This window comes from Lycium ferocissimum, chromosome 7 (genome assembly GCF_029784015.1).
Source record: "Lycium ferocissimum isolate CSIRO_LF1 chromosome 7, AGI_CSIRO_Lferr_CH_V1, whole genome shotgun sequence".
Classification (NCBI taxonomy): domain Eukaryota; kingdom Viridiplantae; phylum Streptophyta; class Magnoliopsida; order Solanales; family Solanaceae; genus Lycium; species Lycium ferocissimum.
Window position 1 is genome coordinate 33,104,769 of NC_081348.1, and position 19,433 is coordinate 33,124,201.

Below are 19,433 nucleotides of genomic sequence, written 5' to 3' on the forward strand. Positions count from 1 at the left end.
TACTTGAAATGGACCCACGTGTCCATGGTAAATAAAATATTAACCTTGTGTATCATCTAGATTTTTCACGTAAAATGCCACTTTTTGTCAGCTTTAGCACACATCATATAATCATTATCATAAATCATGTGGTAGAACTCTAATCCATAGCCTGTTTATTCATATACCAAATATTATTTCTATGAATAGATTATTCACACACATTAAATTCATATATTCTAAAATTTACTCGTCAATTAAATAACCGAATCACCGGTTATCGCAAACTATAGACACCAAAAATTAGACCACAAGGGTGCTTTAGGAATATTAGGCCTAAAAGTGCTAAACGACCAAATGGGTCGTTACAGTTTGACAGGGTGCAACCTGAAATCACAAAAACGAACAAAGCAAGTGAATGTTATCTATTGAGCTGTCAATATTATCCTTAGCCCCACGGTGGGCGCCAAACTGTTTACCCTCAAAAGAGAGCAACAATTGAATTTGTACGCAGTTTAAAGGATATGTGGCTGAACTTATTAACAAAGATAAATGAACGAGCAAAGAATAAAAAATCAGCGTAAAATAAATGAGATAGCCTGAGAATATGAACGGCGGGCCCGACTGGGAGAAGCCCCTTGTACGGACTGCGCAAAATGGGTCCGACTGGGAGAAATCCCTTCCTCGGGCTGCTTTGAACGGGAGATTAACTTTATAACGAGCGGCTTTTATTATTTAGAACCGACTGAGATACAATGGAGACGATGATTAAAAAATGATTCTGATACCCTCTAATGTGGCTGATACATCTGCTTTTATAGTGTTGGTATCCTACTCTGGTTTAAATACCAATTTCCACGTGGTTCCTAAAATATCGGGCACGTCCGTTTGAAGACGTGATCCTCGACAACAAATTTGTGAAAGATAAACCTTCCACAGATTTGAGCTTATCTACTCGAACCCACCTTGAACTTATCTTCTCGGGCTCATCCCGAACTTAACTTTTCGAACTTATCTTCTCGGACCATTGTCAATCACACCGCACATCCCTTCGATGAACCGAAGGGAACTTCCCCAAGTTCTCACCATACACATTTGGCTTATACTATTTTAGTTGTTGTCCTACCAGAATTGTGCTTGAAGGTGATCGATCACTTTCTTATCAACTTGGAATGCTTTGGCGAGGACATCATCATTGATTGGTGGGTCTGAGCCAAATACTGCATTTGCTATAGTGATGACTCCTGGATTTTGGCTACTGAGTCCAGCAAGTGCAGCAGCCTTAGTCTTTCCCCCATTAAATTGAAAATGAATGAGACCTACTGGGAAAATAAAGAGTCCGGAACCTAAATGACCCAATAAAAAATTAATTGAACCAAAATACCCCAAGAAAAAAAATATTGCCAAAGTACCTTTAACACATCTTTTTTATGCGTTATGTAAAAATGTGTTAACGCTTTCCGTTTACATCCGTTACCCGAGCTTTTAAAAAAATTAAATAAAAAAAAAACAAAAAAATTTACATAATGCAACAAAAAGCTGCGCTATGCTGACACTTAATTTAGTGGTTTAAGAATAGGTTGTGTTTTGATAATTAACCAAACTTGTCTACTTCTATTCTAACTATCACTTTTTTAGTTTTACTTTTAATATCCAATTGAATTTTGTTAAATTTAATATTCTAAATATTAGTTAAAGTTTTAAATGCTACTACAGTTTTACCCAACATTGAAATACATTTTCAAGAAAATTTTTAATTTTCAAAGGGCATAAGAGACGATCAACATTTTGAGGATATTTTTGTTGTTCAATATTTAGTGTTTCAACATTCATGTTAATTAGTTTTAGAAATTTTTATAAAATAAAAGAAAGTAAGACACTTAAATTGGTGTGGAGGGGATATTATTTTTCTTAAGCATAAGCTAAATCTTATATTTTTGTTTTTGTTTTTTTTTAAAAATAATTATAATTATTTTCTATAAAAGAAAGTAATATACTTTAACTGATACCGAAGAGATATTGTTGTTCCTAAGCATAAGCTAGGTATTATATTTTTGTTGTCTTAGAAATGATTATAATTATTTATAAATACTATATTTTCGGATGCCTTAAAAAATAATTATAATTATTTTTTAAAAAGAAAAGTAAGACACTCAAATTTTTACGAAGGCGATATTATTTTTCGTAAGTATGATCTAAATCTTATATTTTTGGTTGTCTTAGAAAATGATTATGTTATTTCAAAAATAAAAATAAAAAATGTAAGACACTTAAATTGATACGAAGATGATATTATTTTCTTAAGCATAAGCTAAACGTTACATGTTTGGTTATCTTAAAAAAAAAATTATAATTATTTTTTATAAGAAAAGTAAGACATTTAAATTGGCACCGAGAGATATTATTTTTTTGAAGCATAAGCTAAGTGTTATATTTTTGTTGTCATAGAAAATGATTTTATTTTCTAAATTTTATATCTTTGATTGTTTTAAAAAATGATTAAATTATTTTCTAAAAACAAAAGCAAGATACTTAAATTGATACGAATGGGATATGTTTTTTCGTAAGCATAATTTAAATATTATATTTTTGGTTGTCTTAAAAAATAAATATAATTATTTTCTATAGAAGAAAGTAAGACACTTTAATTGATACGGAACGTATATTGTTTTTCTGAAGCTTATGCTAAGTGTTGTATTTTTCTTGTCATAGAAAATGTTATAATTATTTTCTGAATATTATTTTTGGTTGCCTTAAAAAATAATCATAATTATTTTCTAAAAAGAAAGTAAGACATTTAATTTGATACGAAGGGGATAATATTTTTCGTAAGCATAAGCTATCTCTTATATTTTTGGTTGTCTTAGAAAATGATTATAATTATTTTAAAAAATAAAATGTAAGACACTTAAATTGATACAGAGATGATATTATTTTCTTAAGCATAAGCTAAAACTTATATGTTTGGTTATCGTAAAAATAATTATAATTATTTTTCAAAAGTAAGATACTTAAGTTGATATGGAGAGGATATTATTTTTTTCTAAGCATAAGCTAAGCGTTTATATCTTTTGTTAGCTTAGAAAATGATTATAATTATTTTTTAGTTACGTATTTTTGGCTGTCTTAGAAATAATGGCAAACATCTTGGAGAAATAAGAGAATCTAATAAATGATGCATGCAATACCCTTTTCTTTTTTCATGGCTAAAAGCCGTATTCCTAAACCATTCCTTAAAGTTAGAAAATTTTGTGCAATAGGTTGAGAAAAAATTAGCTTACTCATTGGCTGCTTCATTTTAACCCTAAATTGATAGGTTTGGCAGGTCAAGTTAGTTGGCAATGGACAAGACCATAGGAGTGAAAACAACTGAGAATTGTAACACTTATAGCGCAGCTTTTTGCTGCGTTCTGTATTTTTTTTTTCTTTAATTTTTTTTTTAAAAGCTCGCGTAACGGATGTAAACAGAAAACGTCAACACATTTTTACATAACGCATAAAAAAAAAATGCGTTAAAGGTACTTTGGTAACATTTTTTTTTCTTGGGGTATTTTGGTTCAATTCGTTTTTTATTGGGTCATTTAAGTTCCGGAGTCGAAAATAAACACATCTCCAGCATGTAAAATCTTGGTAAATAGTTTATTCTTCATATTTGGACCGGGGTTTGAAAGGACAAAGCGAACATAGAGCGTGCCCTCAAGGACAACAAGAAACTCAATTGCTTGGGGGTGAGTATGAGGTGGGTTGAGACCATATGGGGCGTAATCAATACGAGATAATGAAATGCCCAGAGTGTTGAGTCCAGGTAAGTTATTGACGTTCACATTCGTTACACATCCAAGTAGATTTGAAATACTTCCAGGTATATTTAGACTTGGTCTAAAGAAGTCATCAGCAGTGACATTCTTTGGATCCTTGCAAAACTTTCCATTCACGAAAACTGTATAGAAATCCCAATTAGAAAGTAAATATAACAATAAATACAAGTAAAAAAGCAAACAAAATTGGCATGAAATGCGAAAGCTATGATTGAAATAAGTATCAAATGTTGTGGTTTACCAGCAGCCATGGAGTCATTAAAAGCAACACAAAAATCTTGCAAAGGACTAGGATTATATGCATGGCTTATTGGAGTCACCACAGCCAAAATGGCAATGGTCAAGGCAAGGTACTTGAGAGCCATCACAATTAATTAAAATCCTGTATATATTTGAAACAATCTAATTTATTATTGTTCTCTGTTTATATGTGATTAATATGATAAGAGAGGTATGCCTATTTATAGATAAACGATTTTTTGAATTAGTCGTCAAGCTTTCCATAAGTAAAGTGTGAATTAGGCTTCTGCATTACCAAGTCATAAATGGTAAATTTTTAAACATTTGAGTTGTAAAGTTGGGTCGACAAATATAACGAGTTAATCTTTTAATTTTCTGAGAAGATACAAACAGTTTATAACAACTACATATAATTAAAGACTAAATCATATTTTTGAAGGACTTATTATTGGAAATGGTCATGATCATGCATGGTCAGGAAGAAAAAGAAGTTGAGTATGATAGAAACTTTAACAATAGAAATAATAACCAGAATGCATATGGGATCCCAACAAGATGTAGACTTTAGAAGCAATATATAAGCATGATCAAAAGATGTTTGCCTTACTAACACCCAAAGCTAGCGGTGTTCACGGTTCGGTTTGACTCGGTTTTTGGTTAAAACCAAGCCAAATCAATTAAGTCGGTTTTTTTTAATATTCAAACCAAACCAAACCATTATAGTATAAATTCTATCGGTTTCGGTTTTTTCGGTTTTATTGGTTTGGTTCGGTTTTTACGGTTTTTTTAGATTTTAAGAATGTATTAATACAAAGAACCTTTGAATTAAATGATAACTAAATACGGCTTTGACATGATCCATTCACATCTAAGAATCTTCTTAATTATTTCATTAACTTTATTTAGGTGTAGGCCTATAGCTATGGGTATAGGAATTACATAAATGTAACATCTACTTTTCATGATTCTAGTTCTCTCCCTACATATAGCCTTTTGATATTACGCAGCCCTCCGAAATTTTTGTTAGCTAGACTCATCCTGTTTATGAAGCATTGAGAAGAAAGCACAAAAGTTAAAACGGAAAATGATAAACAGAAAGACAAAGTCATCTACCAAATCTTTTTAAATTCCAATTGCCATTTTCTTCCCTTTAATTTGTTACGAATAAAATGCTAGTTTATTAATAGTAATTCAGATGGCACGTAAAAGAGGGAACTGTAAAACTGGATAAGGGGAAAAATTTATTTTACCTTTAGCAAATTTTTATTTTATTTTACCTTAAACTTAAATGGGCTACACTGTTCTTTTTAATTATTTGAATTTATATTGGACTTGGTCTGAGCCAAAATTTTGAAGAAGATATATATATATATATATATATATAATATGTATGTATCTATCGGTTTGGTTCGGGTTTTTTTTGGTTTAACATCAAACCAAACCAAATGTTATCCGTTTTTTAAAATTTAAAACTAAATCAAGCCAAACCAAGCCGGTTTTCGGTTTATTAAGTTGGTTTGACTCGGTTTACTGGTTCGTATCGGTTTTGATCTTATTTGAACACCCCTACCCAAAGCTATAATTCCTTTTGGTAAGTTCGGAAATTATCAATCAATAACCATATTGATTGTTAAATTCTTAGAATTAAATTTATTAAACTGATAAAAAAAGTAATTTTAAAGCAACACTTTTAGACTTCTAGACCATTTGATACTGGAGATTCGTTATTATACATTTTGCCCAGTATTTGTTACGGCTCAATATTTAGTGGATAAGATTCAACTATTTCAACAACAACATACTCAGTCAATTTAGTTACCATGTATACTTTTTTCTTTTTAAGCAAATCCACTAGGCGAGGTGCCTAGGGCCATTTTTTTTTTTATATAATAAAAGCGAAACGCAAAGGAAAAGTACAAGCAAGAAGGCTAGGCCTTACCTTACTAATCCTATTGAGGCGTAAAAAACCTCTACTAACTAACATGCATGTAAAAAATAAGAAGAAGAAAGCACTAAATATTCTATGATCATCACAGAGTTTATAACACACTCTATGACGATATTACAACTGATAATATTTAAATAGTGAAATATTAAAATAAGCAAGAATATAGAGTCAGACCCTTGTTTTTTTGTTGAAATTGTGAATTCTTCAAGGACATGTAGCCCGATAAAAATCTAATTCTTCACCTTGTCTTCTTCTTCCAGCAGCTTCAAAATCTCTTGATACTTCATCAAATCTTCTTAGATCTATTGGACCTTGCTGATGTAGTTTAACCTTGTCTGCTTCTGTTTCACCACTCTCATTGGCAGTTACCTTAGAACAACCTCCTCAGACATTTTACCATCCCAACTACGTTTTCTTCCATGAGTCTTCTTTGTCTTGAATCCACTCCTTTGTTTCCTAGGTGAAAGATGTAACACCTCGTAAACCCGTACTAAACCATGTTCATGATACAGGAGGTTAGAAATCCAAGAAGGGGAATGTTGAAATCGAAAACATGTTTCAGTTCAGAAAACCACGAGTTATGCTCCAAGGGACGGTCCGTAACATGTGTTATGGTCCGTCATTTATACCGTATCGAGTACTCTTGAAAAATCACCATCTCATAAATTTTGGACCAATGACGGTGATGTGCCGTGAACTTATGGCACATTCGATGATTTTTGGCTATAAGTTTTACTTGTTTCTGAGAAAGTCTTGGTCTTTTTGATGTGTTTGTGACATGTTGCAGATGTTTAATGTATTTCGGGAGCAAGTCGTGGAAATGGAGTAAAAAGATGTTCAAAGAAAGAAAATTAACTGAAGCCTGATTTATACGGAGGAACATACGGACCGTAGAATATTCACGGTCCGTAAATGCCATCGTGGATGCTTAACAGAAAGGGCTCAGACATGAAGTGGAAGTCCAGGCAGAAGTACGGACCGTATAATATTTACGGTCCGTAAATCTCACCGTAGGTTGGTTCCAGAAGAGTCTTAAAGAGAAGAGGATTTACGGGCAGGTTATACGGACCGTATAATATTTACGGTTCGTAAAAGTGGATTCTACATCTGACAACTGGAGAAGATTTTACGGAGAACTGTCACTGATTCTACGGACCGTATAAAATGTACGGTCCGTACATTGGTCTGTCGGGGGCAATTTTGTCAATCCTATTTTGCACGACTTTGACTCTTATAAATACCTTATTTAGGTTTCTTGCAAAGACAATTACTACAGAACTCAGTTTTATTTTCCTTAGCATTAGTTACTCATAGTTTTGAAGTCTTTTGGGAGATTACAAACAATTGCAATTAATTTCTCTTCAATTCCAAGCAATCAATTGTAAGCATTATGATTCCCATTATTTCTTATTGTTCTTCTTCCTCTATGAGTAGCTAATTTCTCCTTACTAGGGTTGTGAACCCAATTGATGGGTGTTTTGTGATTGGGTTTGTGATTGATATACACATAATGGATTATTAAGGTTTATTTATTCTTCATTCTTCATTCATAATTAATGGTTGCAAACATTGATTAAAGCTATAAACCTTAATTTATTTGGGAAAATAATTAGGGTTGGTAAGAATAAATAACAAGGACTCAAAGCTTTAAACTTTGTTTAATAAATTCACTTAGGAATAAGAAGAATTCACTTGGCATGATTAATCGTTCTTCATAGTTACTTTCTTATATTTGGTAAAATCATAGAAAGAGATAATCTTTATTTATTGGGAAATAGTAGAGATTGAGTGCATTCATATATTGATCCATTAGAAGTATATCAAGATCAATACCCATGATCATACACTCTATCTAACGGGGATACAACCTTAGTTTCTTTTACTATAAATTTTCACCAAAGCAAATAGATAGCAATTAGTCATAGAAAAAACCAACTATTACCAAAATCATCGGATTAAGACATTAGACCTAAACTTAGCATCCTACGACTTTAGTAACCTTTTCCCTGTGGGATTCGACCCCAACCTTGTTGGGTTGCTATATTTGACAACGTCCGCGTTATACCATTAATAGGTGTAATTTGAGCGTATCAGACGGTTCATCATTACGGACCGTAACATGTGTTATGGCCCGTAACAGGTCACCGTATCATAACCTCAGAAGTTAGTCAATCACTAGAAATTTCTCTTATGTTACGGTCCAGTGTTACAGACCGTAACACGTGTTTCGGCTCGTAACGGGTGGCCGTAACCTAACCCAAAAACTAAGTTGCTCACTGGAATTTTGGCCCATGTTACCGTCTAGTGTTACGGACCGTAACAGGGTCCGTAATGGTGCCGCGTCTGAGACTATTAAAAGAATGGGAATTCAGTTTTTCTTCAAAATTTTCATTCCTCTCAAGCCCTAAAACGAAAACCCTCTCTTCTCGAGTTCTCCAAGCATCAAGGTAAGCCCCTTAATATTATCCTAAGTGAATTCCATTAATTTCCTATAAATTCTAAGTAGAAATTTCATGCTCTTAACATAGGGTTTTCAAGAAAACCAATTGAAAGGAATTCAAGGCCAAGGGTTAGGATTCTTCTTTCAAGATCAGATTTTTATTACAAGTTGGAGCATCACCGGGTATGTAGGGCTTCTATCCACGTGTGGGAACATCCTTGTTCTTCCCACGCTACGTTCTTCCGTGATTGTACGCAAGTTCTTCAAAACTAGGGTTCTAAGCTATGTTCATGATAACCTTAGGTCCATGTGCTATATCATATTAAGCTTTGTGATATAATCTCGTTGTTGTATTTTTGATATTTTATTTTGATTATTGAGAATCTGTTCGTAATCCATGAAAACTCATATCATGTATTTCATGGATTCTTGCATGCATGATTTTACAATAGAATGCTTATTTCATGAATAGCCTACATGTCTACTAGTTTTCATGCAATTGTATTATATAATTACTTTCACACCGTGATTCAAGATACATACATGCTAAATACACGTTATTTCATGAAACCATATGTTTACAAGTTATTTTCGTGAAATCATGATTACAAGTCACTTACACGTTAATTCACGAAAATCATGGGCTTCTTAGCCAAACTATATCATGTTCATATTTTTGGGAGTTGCACAAATTACTGAGAGGACTCAGATAGCCTGAAACTACGAAACTACCGTAGGACAAGGATCGCTCCGCCCAATTAGGACGATTCCTTAATATTTACACTGAATGGATCCATCAGGCACGTTGCCACCTTATATGTATGTATCCATGCTCATGCTCATGTTCATGTCCACGTGGTGATATCATGTTGTCGGTTTATGAAATGCTCTTTATCATGTTATTTATATATATATATATATATATATATATATATATATATATATATATATATATATATATATATATATATGTTTGTATCCATGCTCATACTCATGTCCAGGTTTCTTATCGCCCCCTTTTATCCATGTCCCATGTTATTTCTTTGGGTTGCCGTGACATTTCGATGTCGATCTTTTTATTGCCCGGGAGCCTACATTTCACGATACAGGTACAAATTTATAGGATGACGCCTTTGTTCATTAGGTTCTGCTCGTATCAGCTTTATTTGGTGAGCCCCACCTTATTCGGGGTTTAGACATTGTCTCATTTTATTAGTTATGTGTTCAAAGGTATGTTGGGGGCTTTGTCCCAGCGAGTATGTTTTCATAATCAGGTTTTGTTAGAGGTTTCATAGACTAGACAAATCAGTTATATCATGTTAGACTTTCAGAGTCGGTTAGCCGGTTTGGCTCTTTTATGATATTTTTCGCATTCATGATTTAAACAAGTATTCCTATATTATGTTGTGACTCTATGTTTTATAAAGGTTCATCATGCATTCATGTTATATTCCGCTCATGTTTATGCCCTATGTTGATTCAGCAAGTCATGTGGTTCGCTCGGTCACATGCAGTCAGGCACCAAGTGCCGTGTTACGCGCAGGCCATGATTCGGGGCGTGACAAAAGATCTCCATCCCTATCCACCTTAGCAAAGCATTCATCCAATATGTCATTCTCATCTTCTTCCTTAAATATGTCAAAGCCTAAATCACCATCAAAATCTTCCAAAGGATCTTCCACTAAAGCTCCTTGCTCATACCTCTTGGCCACAATTCCAACTAGCTTCCTTTTAGTAGGATTATCCACAGATCTTCAAATTTTCCATATCGTATGACACTAAAGCATAAAGAACATTAGTAGGGGTCAATTGAATATTCAGAACACTTATATTCAAAGGTGCGCTCATTTGAGCCACAAGCTGACCTGCAGCTAAAGATAAAAGAACCATTGCATGGCTTGGCACAAATGTCGGGGCTACTGGACTCAACTTGCTGTGCATTAAAGGGGATGAAATGTGCCCATCCTTCTCTACTGTGTCTGCCCAACTCTTTACACTCGTACCACATTTTTGGTTACCCGTCATTTCTACGTTATTGCTTAAACATTCTAGAGCGGGGGCCACAATCTTATCCACATCTTGGTCATTCCCTGTGGGCATTACTTGCTGCCCAGAGTCATCATGTTTCTCACCAAATATCTCCATAGATTGATTAGGGATCTCAAACGCCGAACTGTTCAATGTGACCATCAATGGCTTCAAGACAGGGACCGGACAAACCAAACTTGCAACTTGTTATTGCATTAGCATGTTTCCCAATTTCGGATGTGCAATATGTCGTTTAGAAAATTTTGAAGTAGATTGGTGCTCCTCTCTACCTGAAAGAGCCTCAAAAGTGTTAGGACACACAATGTCCTTTGTTACAATGCCTTGCTCCTTTGTCCTATTAAGTTTTTTGACAATTTGAGGACCAACAGATTGTTTGCGTGAGACCACTATCCAGCCTTCACTTCCAGCATTATCTCTAGCATTGTTTAAATCCATAACCTGTTCGGAAATCGTTGAATTCCTAACTGTGCCACCCGTATCACCAAAACTAGGCAACTCGATGATTTTGGCCGGTTGCACCACCTCTTGCACCTTTCCAACCAGAATCGCCTGATTTTCATTGCTATTAAGAGAATGGACTACCTCAGATTTACTATTACCCGATGTACTAACCTTATTCTTTTTTGGATTAGAATGCAAATCTAGAGCAGCTTCCTTTCCAACCTATGAGCTTTCAGCGAGGTTTTTGGACACTCTAGCCAATGCTCGACCTACTGGAATATCTTCCATGCTAGCTCCCTTTTGTTGTTGCTTTTTAGTGTTTAGATAATCACGTGCATCTCCTTGCAATTTCTCAACTGAAGCTCCCTCAATCTCCATTGCCGCAATATCTTCTTTTTGAACCACTACATTTTTTTCAATTAACAATCGACAATTTTTTTCATCATGACCTTGGTGCCTACAATGGGTGCAATATTGAGGCATATTATCATACATGACCTCCTGAAACTTATCAATAATTCTGCCCGTAACTTTGTCTACACTTTGAAGTCGAACATGATCCGGATATTTGTCCAGTAAGTTGAGGATCACCCTAACCCTAGCTTTGCTAGGTCTTGATCTTAGTTGCGTGGCCTTATCCATAAAAATAGGTTTCCCGACTGCTGAAGCAATGGAAAGCAAAGATCTCTTATCAAATAAATCATTCGATAGGTTTGGGAACAAAATCCATACTGCCGCACGTGAAGTCTCCTCCTTAGGATTGAATCCAATAGTCCATGGGAAAATCCTAATTTGATGGTCTTTGCCGTTGTGCATGAAATAATTCACGCCTTTTGATAATGCGGCCAAAAAATCATCATATTGATCCATACGAATAAGAAGTTGTCTTTGAGCAAGCAACCCAACGAGAAATGTCCCTTAATGCCGAGGAAATTAGGCAAAATCGATCTTAAAGTTGGCAAATCCGGTGATCCCATGGATAGCTTAACCACTGTTATACCCCATTTAAACGGGCTAAATTAGGTACAACATATTGGAGATTCCTATTTTGTTTTATTTTAGGAGTCGCCACCTAATTGATTTTAAGGTGAATTAGGGCACCTAATTATTAACTAAGGTAAAGCTAACTAAACCTCCGTTAATGGTCTTGCGTTTAATTTTAATTCTAGGTAAGGGTTCTAATTATCCTAAAGGGAAGGGTTAGGCATCCTCTAGATCCGTTAACTACGGCTTACCAGCCAAACTTAGGTTAATTAATTAAGATTAAATATAGTGCTTAAATTTTAAGAAAATAGCTTGTACATATTACTAAGGTTTTAAAGGATATATAATAATGCCGTCTAAACTAACTTATAGAAAAATATAGTAATTTGCATAAAGGAAATGTTTTTAAAATGGGACTTATAAATACCGTTAAAACTTAAAATGAAAATAGTAATGTTATCTTAAAATAAGACTTATAGAAAATATAATATTTTGCATAAAAGAATATTTAAAATAAGACTTACAAATATTGTTAAAGCTTTTAGATATAATAACGTCATCTAAAATAAAGACTTATAGGAAATATAATAATTTATATAAAAAGGTTTTTAATACAACTTATAAATGTTGCTAAGTTTTGAAATAATATGCCATTGAAACTTGCAAAAATATGAATAAATTTCACATGATTAGGAGCTGTTAAGAAAAGACTAGCCAATTTAAGCTTGAGATAAAATTACATTATATGCAGAAAATCTAGACTTATTATAAACAGAGTGCAAAGAGGTTAAAATAATGTAAATGAAGCTTCAAAATTCTATTGATTAGATATGCTTTGTCTAATCTAAAATTTTCCCTTTTTTATAAATAGAATGCCAAGGGTGATGAATTTTCTTTCTATTTTCCTAACTTTATTTAACTAGACTCGGATAAATATGTTTAGTTGGATGAATCTTGAAAACAATGTTTTATAAAATATACTTACATTATTATCTACATATTAGTGACGTTTCGAAATCTTTAAGATAGTAAGTATGAATTATGATTCCCTTTAGCTTAAATATATAATTATGCCACTTTATAAATCAATTATTCTAAGAAAGATAAATGTTATAGGTATTGTAAATAATTTTAATATAATAAAAGAGAATGAAACTCGGGGAATTAATTGTTAGTCTTCCTAACTACCCATCACTAAAACTAAACCTACTAATTCATCTAGGGTTCATCTAAATTAAGAAAATAAAACAAAATAAAGAGTTAGTCATGCAATACAAATTAAATGCACAAAAAAAAAAAAAAAAATAGAAGGGCCAATAAGCTAAATGGGCTCAGCCCATTTTTTAGGACTGCTGCTGCTGTTGTTTTTTTTTCTTATTGGGCTTTGACCCAGAACTTCATTTTTCTATTCCCTTGGCTGCGGACAGAACTGGACAGAGGAGGAATAATGTTTTCGTTGGGCCTTGGCCCAACACCGAATGCGGAAGACGAGTCCCTCGGACTCGTGTGCGGAGGTCATGCATAAAATAAAAGAAAAAGGATTAGTATATAATCAAGGAATAAAGTTAAACATATTCAGATCAATAAATTTCAATCAAGTACAGAAATCCATTCTTTTAAAAGGTGATGCCTCAAGTCATCTCTTCGTCGGCCCAGGTAATATAATCAAATGTAGTATATGGTAGAAGTGTAGCTTTTGAATTCCAAAGATTGCAGCAGCTACTTCCCAACAACAAATGGATTTCAGTAAGCCGCTTGGTATCTAAGCTCATCAAAAGACATAACAGCTAGGAGGTTCAAAGTACAACCAAATTGTTTGGCCAAAATCTATCAGCGAATGGACAAAAATGCAGCAGCAAATGGCCTCAAACGGAATGAAAATTTGCCTCAAAATTTGCAGCAACAACAGTAGCCAATTGTCCTTAAACAGAGACAGTAATCAGATAGAAGCAACGCCAAACTATTGTGGCTTTATGCAGGAACGAATTTACATCCAAGTGTGGCAGCATATTCTCATTAATCTTGGACTTATCCGAAGTACAACAATTCATCTTAAGTGAGGCATCACAACAAAATGAATTTTGAAGTTCAGCAATTTTTTTTGTTAAAAACAAAACAGCAAACTCAGCAAAGTGCTGGAACTAAGTGCATCGTTTTGACTTAAAGGACTATACCAGTCAGTTCTTCCTAACGAAGGGCTTGTGTTTTAAGGCACTCTTATAACGTACGATCTTTCAGATATCCAAGCAGGTTCAAAATATAGCCGAAATGATTAGGTACAAGAAAGAGTCTGGGAACTTATATCAAAAGAACTATTAAGATGCACCTTCATGCTAAACATGGGTTAATATTTATGACAAGGAACCAAACATCTTCACACAATCACTCCAACACTTCAAACAACCAACATCCACGAAATCGGGAAAAGATATGATCTTTCGAGGTTAGTGAACCCAAACTACCAATCATTCTATTGAACCAAATTCCTATGACAACCCTTAAGACCATTCTAGGAAAATCGACTACATATAGGGAAAGCGATTCTCTAAAGTATTTATTAACTTAACAACGACACTGTTAGGACCAAACAGAGGAAAACTCAAATTTAAAACACAGAATGGCAACAACTTACTAAACAGATTTGAGTCAGATTGGTATTCTTCGGGAAATTTTATATTTCAATAACTCATTTTTTTTAAAAAAAAAAGACCTGAATCCATTTGAACGTTGGAAAACAACTCATGTAACCATCAAGTTTAATGTGAAATCTATTTAGTTCTTTAAGAGCATATGAACTCCTCTTCCATTCAAAATTCAAACCAAACAGCTTTTATCTATATTTCAAAGAGAAAAATGAAAAAGGGGAGCTGGAGGTGGGATCTGTTTGGATTTTTTTTTTAGAGTGGGGAGGACATGAGTTGACATCAAAACAATTCAACCTAACATGGCAGAAAGGGTAAGCTACCAACTGAAACAATAATCAAAGTGAGCTGCGTATTGACATTTGTAGACGTATTTAACCAATGTCCCAAAACTAACAACTACAAAAACGCGATTAGCCAAAACGACCAACAACTTAACTGGCAGCCACATGTGCGTTAATCAATCTAAGTTACTCATTCTCAGAGAAATATCTAGCCAATCTTTAACCATTCGACATGTTTTAAGCTAATATAGAGCAGCAGCTTAACTAAACAAGCAACTACATACATATCAATCTTGCATAAACTAACATTAACACTATTAACTAAAGGCAGCTAGATATTCCCTAAACATGTTTTAAGCTAGATTAATTAATCGAAACATCGATTAAACATATATCAAACATACTTAATACTAATACTACCAAGAAGCAATCAAATAGTAACTAAGACACATAACGAACCAATTATTAGAACAAAACAACAGAAAACGTGAGACAATTCAAAGGAGAAAGGATCACCTTTCGCTGGTGCAGTGAACAGGGGCGGGGATCTCGGATTCGACGAATTCAGGAACAGAATGACACGATTAGCACCAAACGAATCTCTTCCACGACTAAAATGGACAGAGATCTAAAAATAAACTAATTTTGAAAACAAATCTTTTGAGGAATAAATTAGTATGAAATGGCAGGTATTGAGGTTTTAAGGGGGGAGTCGGCGGAGAGAAAAAAGCGTCCCTCTTCCACTCTGAAAAGCCCATATTTATAGGATACAAGTAGGTTTTTTTCGAATTTCAAACCTTTGGCTCCAAACGAGAATCAAGAGTCTTTTCCAGTCAAACTTGATCTCTGAAAATTGATTTTTCCTCAGAGATCTGAAGAAAATTTTGGCTTTTCCGTTGACTCAATTAATGGGAGGAGAGATGAGAAGGCCGTCATCTTACACGAAAATGGAAAGCCACAATCTGCCATGGCTGATGATTTTTGGCGTGTTGCCTGAAACGAAAAGGAATTGGACAAGGGCGTTGCTGCAATGAGTCATCCCCTTGCCAGTGACACGTCAAGATCTGGGAAACTTTCGCGAAAATGGAAGGGCAGTACCCTGCCATTGATATGCGGTGTTGAAGCTTTTGCTTCAAAGAGCAAAGAGAAGGAAAGGGACGGCTAGGTTTAGGCTTCTTTTTTTTTTTTGTGTTTTTCTTTTGTTTTAGGAGAAAGGGAAAGGGCTGAACGGGTATGATATTATTGGGCTAATAATGGTCCGGTTGGGCCTAACAAATGGGCTGGCCCTTTTAAAATAATTTTGTGGGTTTCAAATATTGATTTAACAACCTTGGATAAATTATATACTAACAAATGCTTAAGCAAATAAATTATACCGTGCAAAATATAATTACTAGTAGTTATATGGCATTGAAAATTATACGATATCATAATAGTTGCGTGAAGTAGGTAAATGCTATTGTCTAATTGTATAAATAAATGCGATGCGTTTTTGCATAAAGCGGTAAATGAAAATGTTAAAAGCGACCATCGCGATTATAATATCAAATGCTCGCAGTATGATGATAATAATAAATAATAATAATAATAATAATAATAATAATAATAATAATAATAATAATAATAATAATAATAATAATAATAATAATAATAATAATAATAATAATAACAATGATAATATTAATAATAATGATATTAAATGCTTATGATAATAAATAATTATAATAAATGCTAACAATAATAAAACAATAATAGTAACAATAATAATAATAATAATAAATAATATAATATTAATAATGATTAAATAATAATAATAATAATAATGATTAAATAATAATAATAATAATAATAATAATAATAATAATAATAATAAACGACTATGTTAATAGAAGGCAAATAATTGTGGTAAAATATACATGACTATTCGCAAATAAATATTTGGGAAAAAGGGCGGGACAAAATCGGGTGTCAACAACCACAATGGCTTGATGAAGTCCCTCCTCCCTAGAGAAAGTTTGTCATTAGTCCAACGTAAATTTTAATGTTGGAATTCCATGAACAACTTCAATAGGTAGCAAACTAGTTTGAGAAAAGTTAACGATTGATTTTGTTTGATTTAATCTATCGGCATAAGTAGGGTTTGTATTGGTGTTTGTAGTGTTGTTTGTAGGGTTCTAGGGAGGCTCTCCCGCAACCAAAGGTTGGGGGGAGACGGTGGCAGCCATGGCTGGTCTAAATCTCCATGGTCTCAAAGGAGAGAGGCAAGAGGTGAGAGCCTAGGGTTTCCGACCATGTATACTTGAAAGTAGGCTCATGGGTATTTAAAAAAAATTATTTTGAATAATGAAATTATTCATGAATATCATACCAAGGTGACAATTATATCACCAAGTCTACATCTCTAGTGGTTCCAAGCTTTTTCCTTTTCTTGGAAAGTTGCTATATATGTACACATACATATATATATATATATATATGTATATATATATATATATATATATATATATATGTATGTATATGTTCTTCGTCATGTTCAAGACTATTTCAAATGGATGGGAGGATCAATTAACTGGTATAAGTCCTACTAAAATAGGTTTAGTCTTTGTAGTTGTTGAAGAAATCTTCACGATACAATTTTTTGAAAAGTTCACCATTCAATGACTTGGTAATGCAGAAGCCTAATCCACACTTTGTTCTGCTATAATCAAATTTCTGTCTAAGGGTGTTCTTAACTGGCTCTCTAAAGTTATAGCAATATGATGCACTGAGTTTATTGTGGACAGAGATATGATTTGTCACAGCTGCGATGATGATTATTAACCGATACTGTGCACTTTTAATGAAATGAACATAACTTTGTGTAACAAAGTTCAAATGATGAACCGTTGAGAAGTGACTCAAAAAGGAAGGAAAAAAAAAAAAGGAAGGATCAAACATTCATAATCTGAAAGTTGCTAGAGTTAGAAGTGATTTCTGGATAACGTAAGAATCATCAACGGGTTAGTCACATGTATTATCTTTCAATTTTCACTTCATTAATGTCAACGAATGATTTTGAAGTTGATTTTAGAAAAATCAAGATAGCTTGAGTTAATAAATGAATGACTTATTAACTTGTCCAAAGGGTCACCTGAGTTGAGATTATGAGTTGTCTCAAGATAGGCTAAATAAGTGGTCGTAACCCAATCAATCCAATTTTACCAAGATGTAATTGTTTCTTTTTCTTCTCATATGTTTAATTACTAAATAAATTAATAAAAAAAATCTTTTATGTCTATATATAGAAAATATTAAACAAAATAAATTTAGAAAGTATTTTGATGAGGTTTCTAGCAAAAACAACCCAATTTAATTGAAAGGGTTAGAACGAGTTGAGTTAAAAAAAAAATGGGCGGGTCATTAACCTGCTCAGACTTGGGAGGTTTTTTTTTTTTTTTTTGGGGGGGGGGGGGGGGGGGGAGGGGGGAAGGGTCATATTTTCATACACACACATTCGAGTGTAGCGCTACTATATATACTGATAATTCCCAAGACAATATCGAGGTGCAAATCGAAAAGTTATAACACTACATATACTAGGCCAAGATGTTGCGTGTCTCTGGCTACTTCTTGCATTTATTTCATTATATTTTGAATCACTTTAGTGAAAATTCTGGGGATTGATGTGTGATGTGTATTATTAGAAGTCGTCCCCCGTCCCCACTAAAGTCAAAGTAACAAATATCGTATATTTGAGTAATTGAATACTAAAACATTAGCAGGTGAAGAAGATCTAGGATCAGGACGACTTCGATCTGTTTGGTTTAATATATAGATTTTTTTTGCATTATTACGGGACTCTTAAACTGCATGCTCTAACTCGGGGAAGTATGTTCTAGATCATAGAAAGAAGAAATTTTATATTATTGAGGCCAAGCTTACATATGTATATACAGTCAAATCTTTTCATAACGGCGTCCTTTGTCCATAAATGTTTTTGATTGCACGAGATGCTGCTATAGAGAACATATAATATAACATACTAACATAATATGAAAGTAGGTTCCAAAATATAGTGAAATGTTGCTATCGATGATGGTTGTTATATAGAGGTGTGTCTGTATATATAGTTATTTTCAATTAATAGTCCTTTATTAAAATTAGTTACAATGACAAACTTGTAAATATGCATGGTGTTAGTTAAAAAATATAACAAACTTTCAGGTCTTCATGTAATGATGTTGAGATGAGTGAATTTTCCTCTCGTGTGCAAATCAACGTAGTCATCAGTTTAATAATTTTTAACTTTAATAGTACAGTGGTTTAATATGTACCAATGAAGATTTTAGACTCATTAAATAAACGGATTATTGTACACATTATTTATTCGCTCGTCCAATATAATGCTTCTCAGTCTACATCTATGACGTTACAATCTTTTCTTTTTTCCTCTCTTGGCAGGTTATAGTAAGTTACTGTCAAATCTTAATTTTTCAAATTAGGTAATAGAGATTTGGTCTTTGTAGTTGTTGAAGGAAGCTTCAATATTCAAATATTTGAAAAAAGGGGAAATTGACGGCCAATTCAGACAAATATCCATCTATAAATAAGAGGCGTTTTCTTATTATG

The 19,433-nt window shown here is 33.4% G+C and overlaps 1 protein-coding gene and 1 pseudogene across 1 annotated transcript; both read right to left on the reverse strand.

Annotated features, from left to right (window-relative positions):
- Positions 1 to 1,089: 1,089 nt before the first annotated feature.
- LOC132062140 (putative germin-like protein 2-1) lies at positions 1,090 to 4,177 on the reverse strand (annotated as a pseudogene).
- A 6,483-nt stretch (positions 4,178 to 10,660) lies between these two features.
- On the reverse strand, positions 10,661 to 11,785 carry LOC132062141 (uncharacterized). Its single transcript, XM_059454775.1, has 2 exons — positions 11,189 to 11,785; positions 10,661 to 11,137 (listed from the first exon to the last, which is right to left on the reverse strand). Exons 1-2 carry the CDS (start codon positions 11,783 to 11,785, stop codon positions 10,661 to 10,663), a joined length of 1,074 nt encoding a protein of 357 aa, XP_059310758.1.
- Between the last annotated feature and the right edge of the window lie 7,648 nt (positions 11,786 to 19,433).

Bases quoted from the DNA above. Each gene is read 5' to 3' on its own strand.
- LOC132062141 (XM_059454775.1), bottom strand. From the start codon at position 11,785: ATGGATCAATATGATGATTTTTTGGCCGCATTATCAAAAGGCGTGAAT. The intron at 11,138-11,188 runs GTAGGTCGAGCA...GAAAGCTCATAG, and splicing joins CTAGCATGGAAGATATTCCA to GTTGGAAAGGAAGCTGCTCT.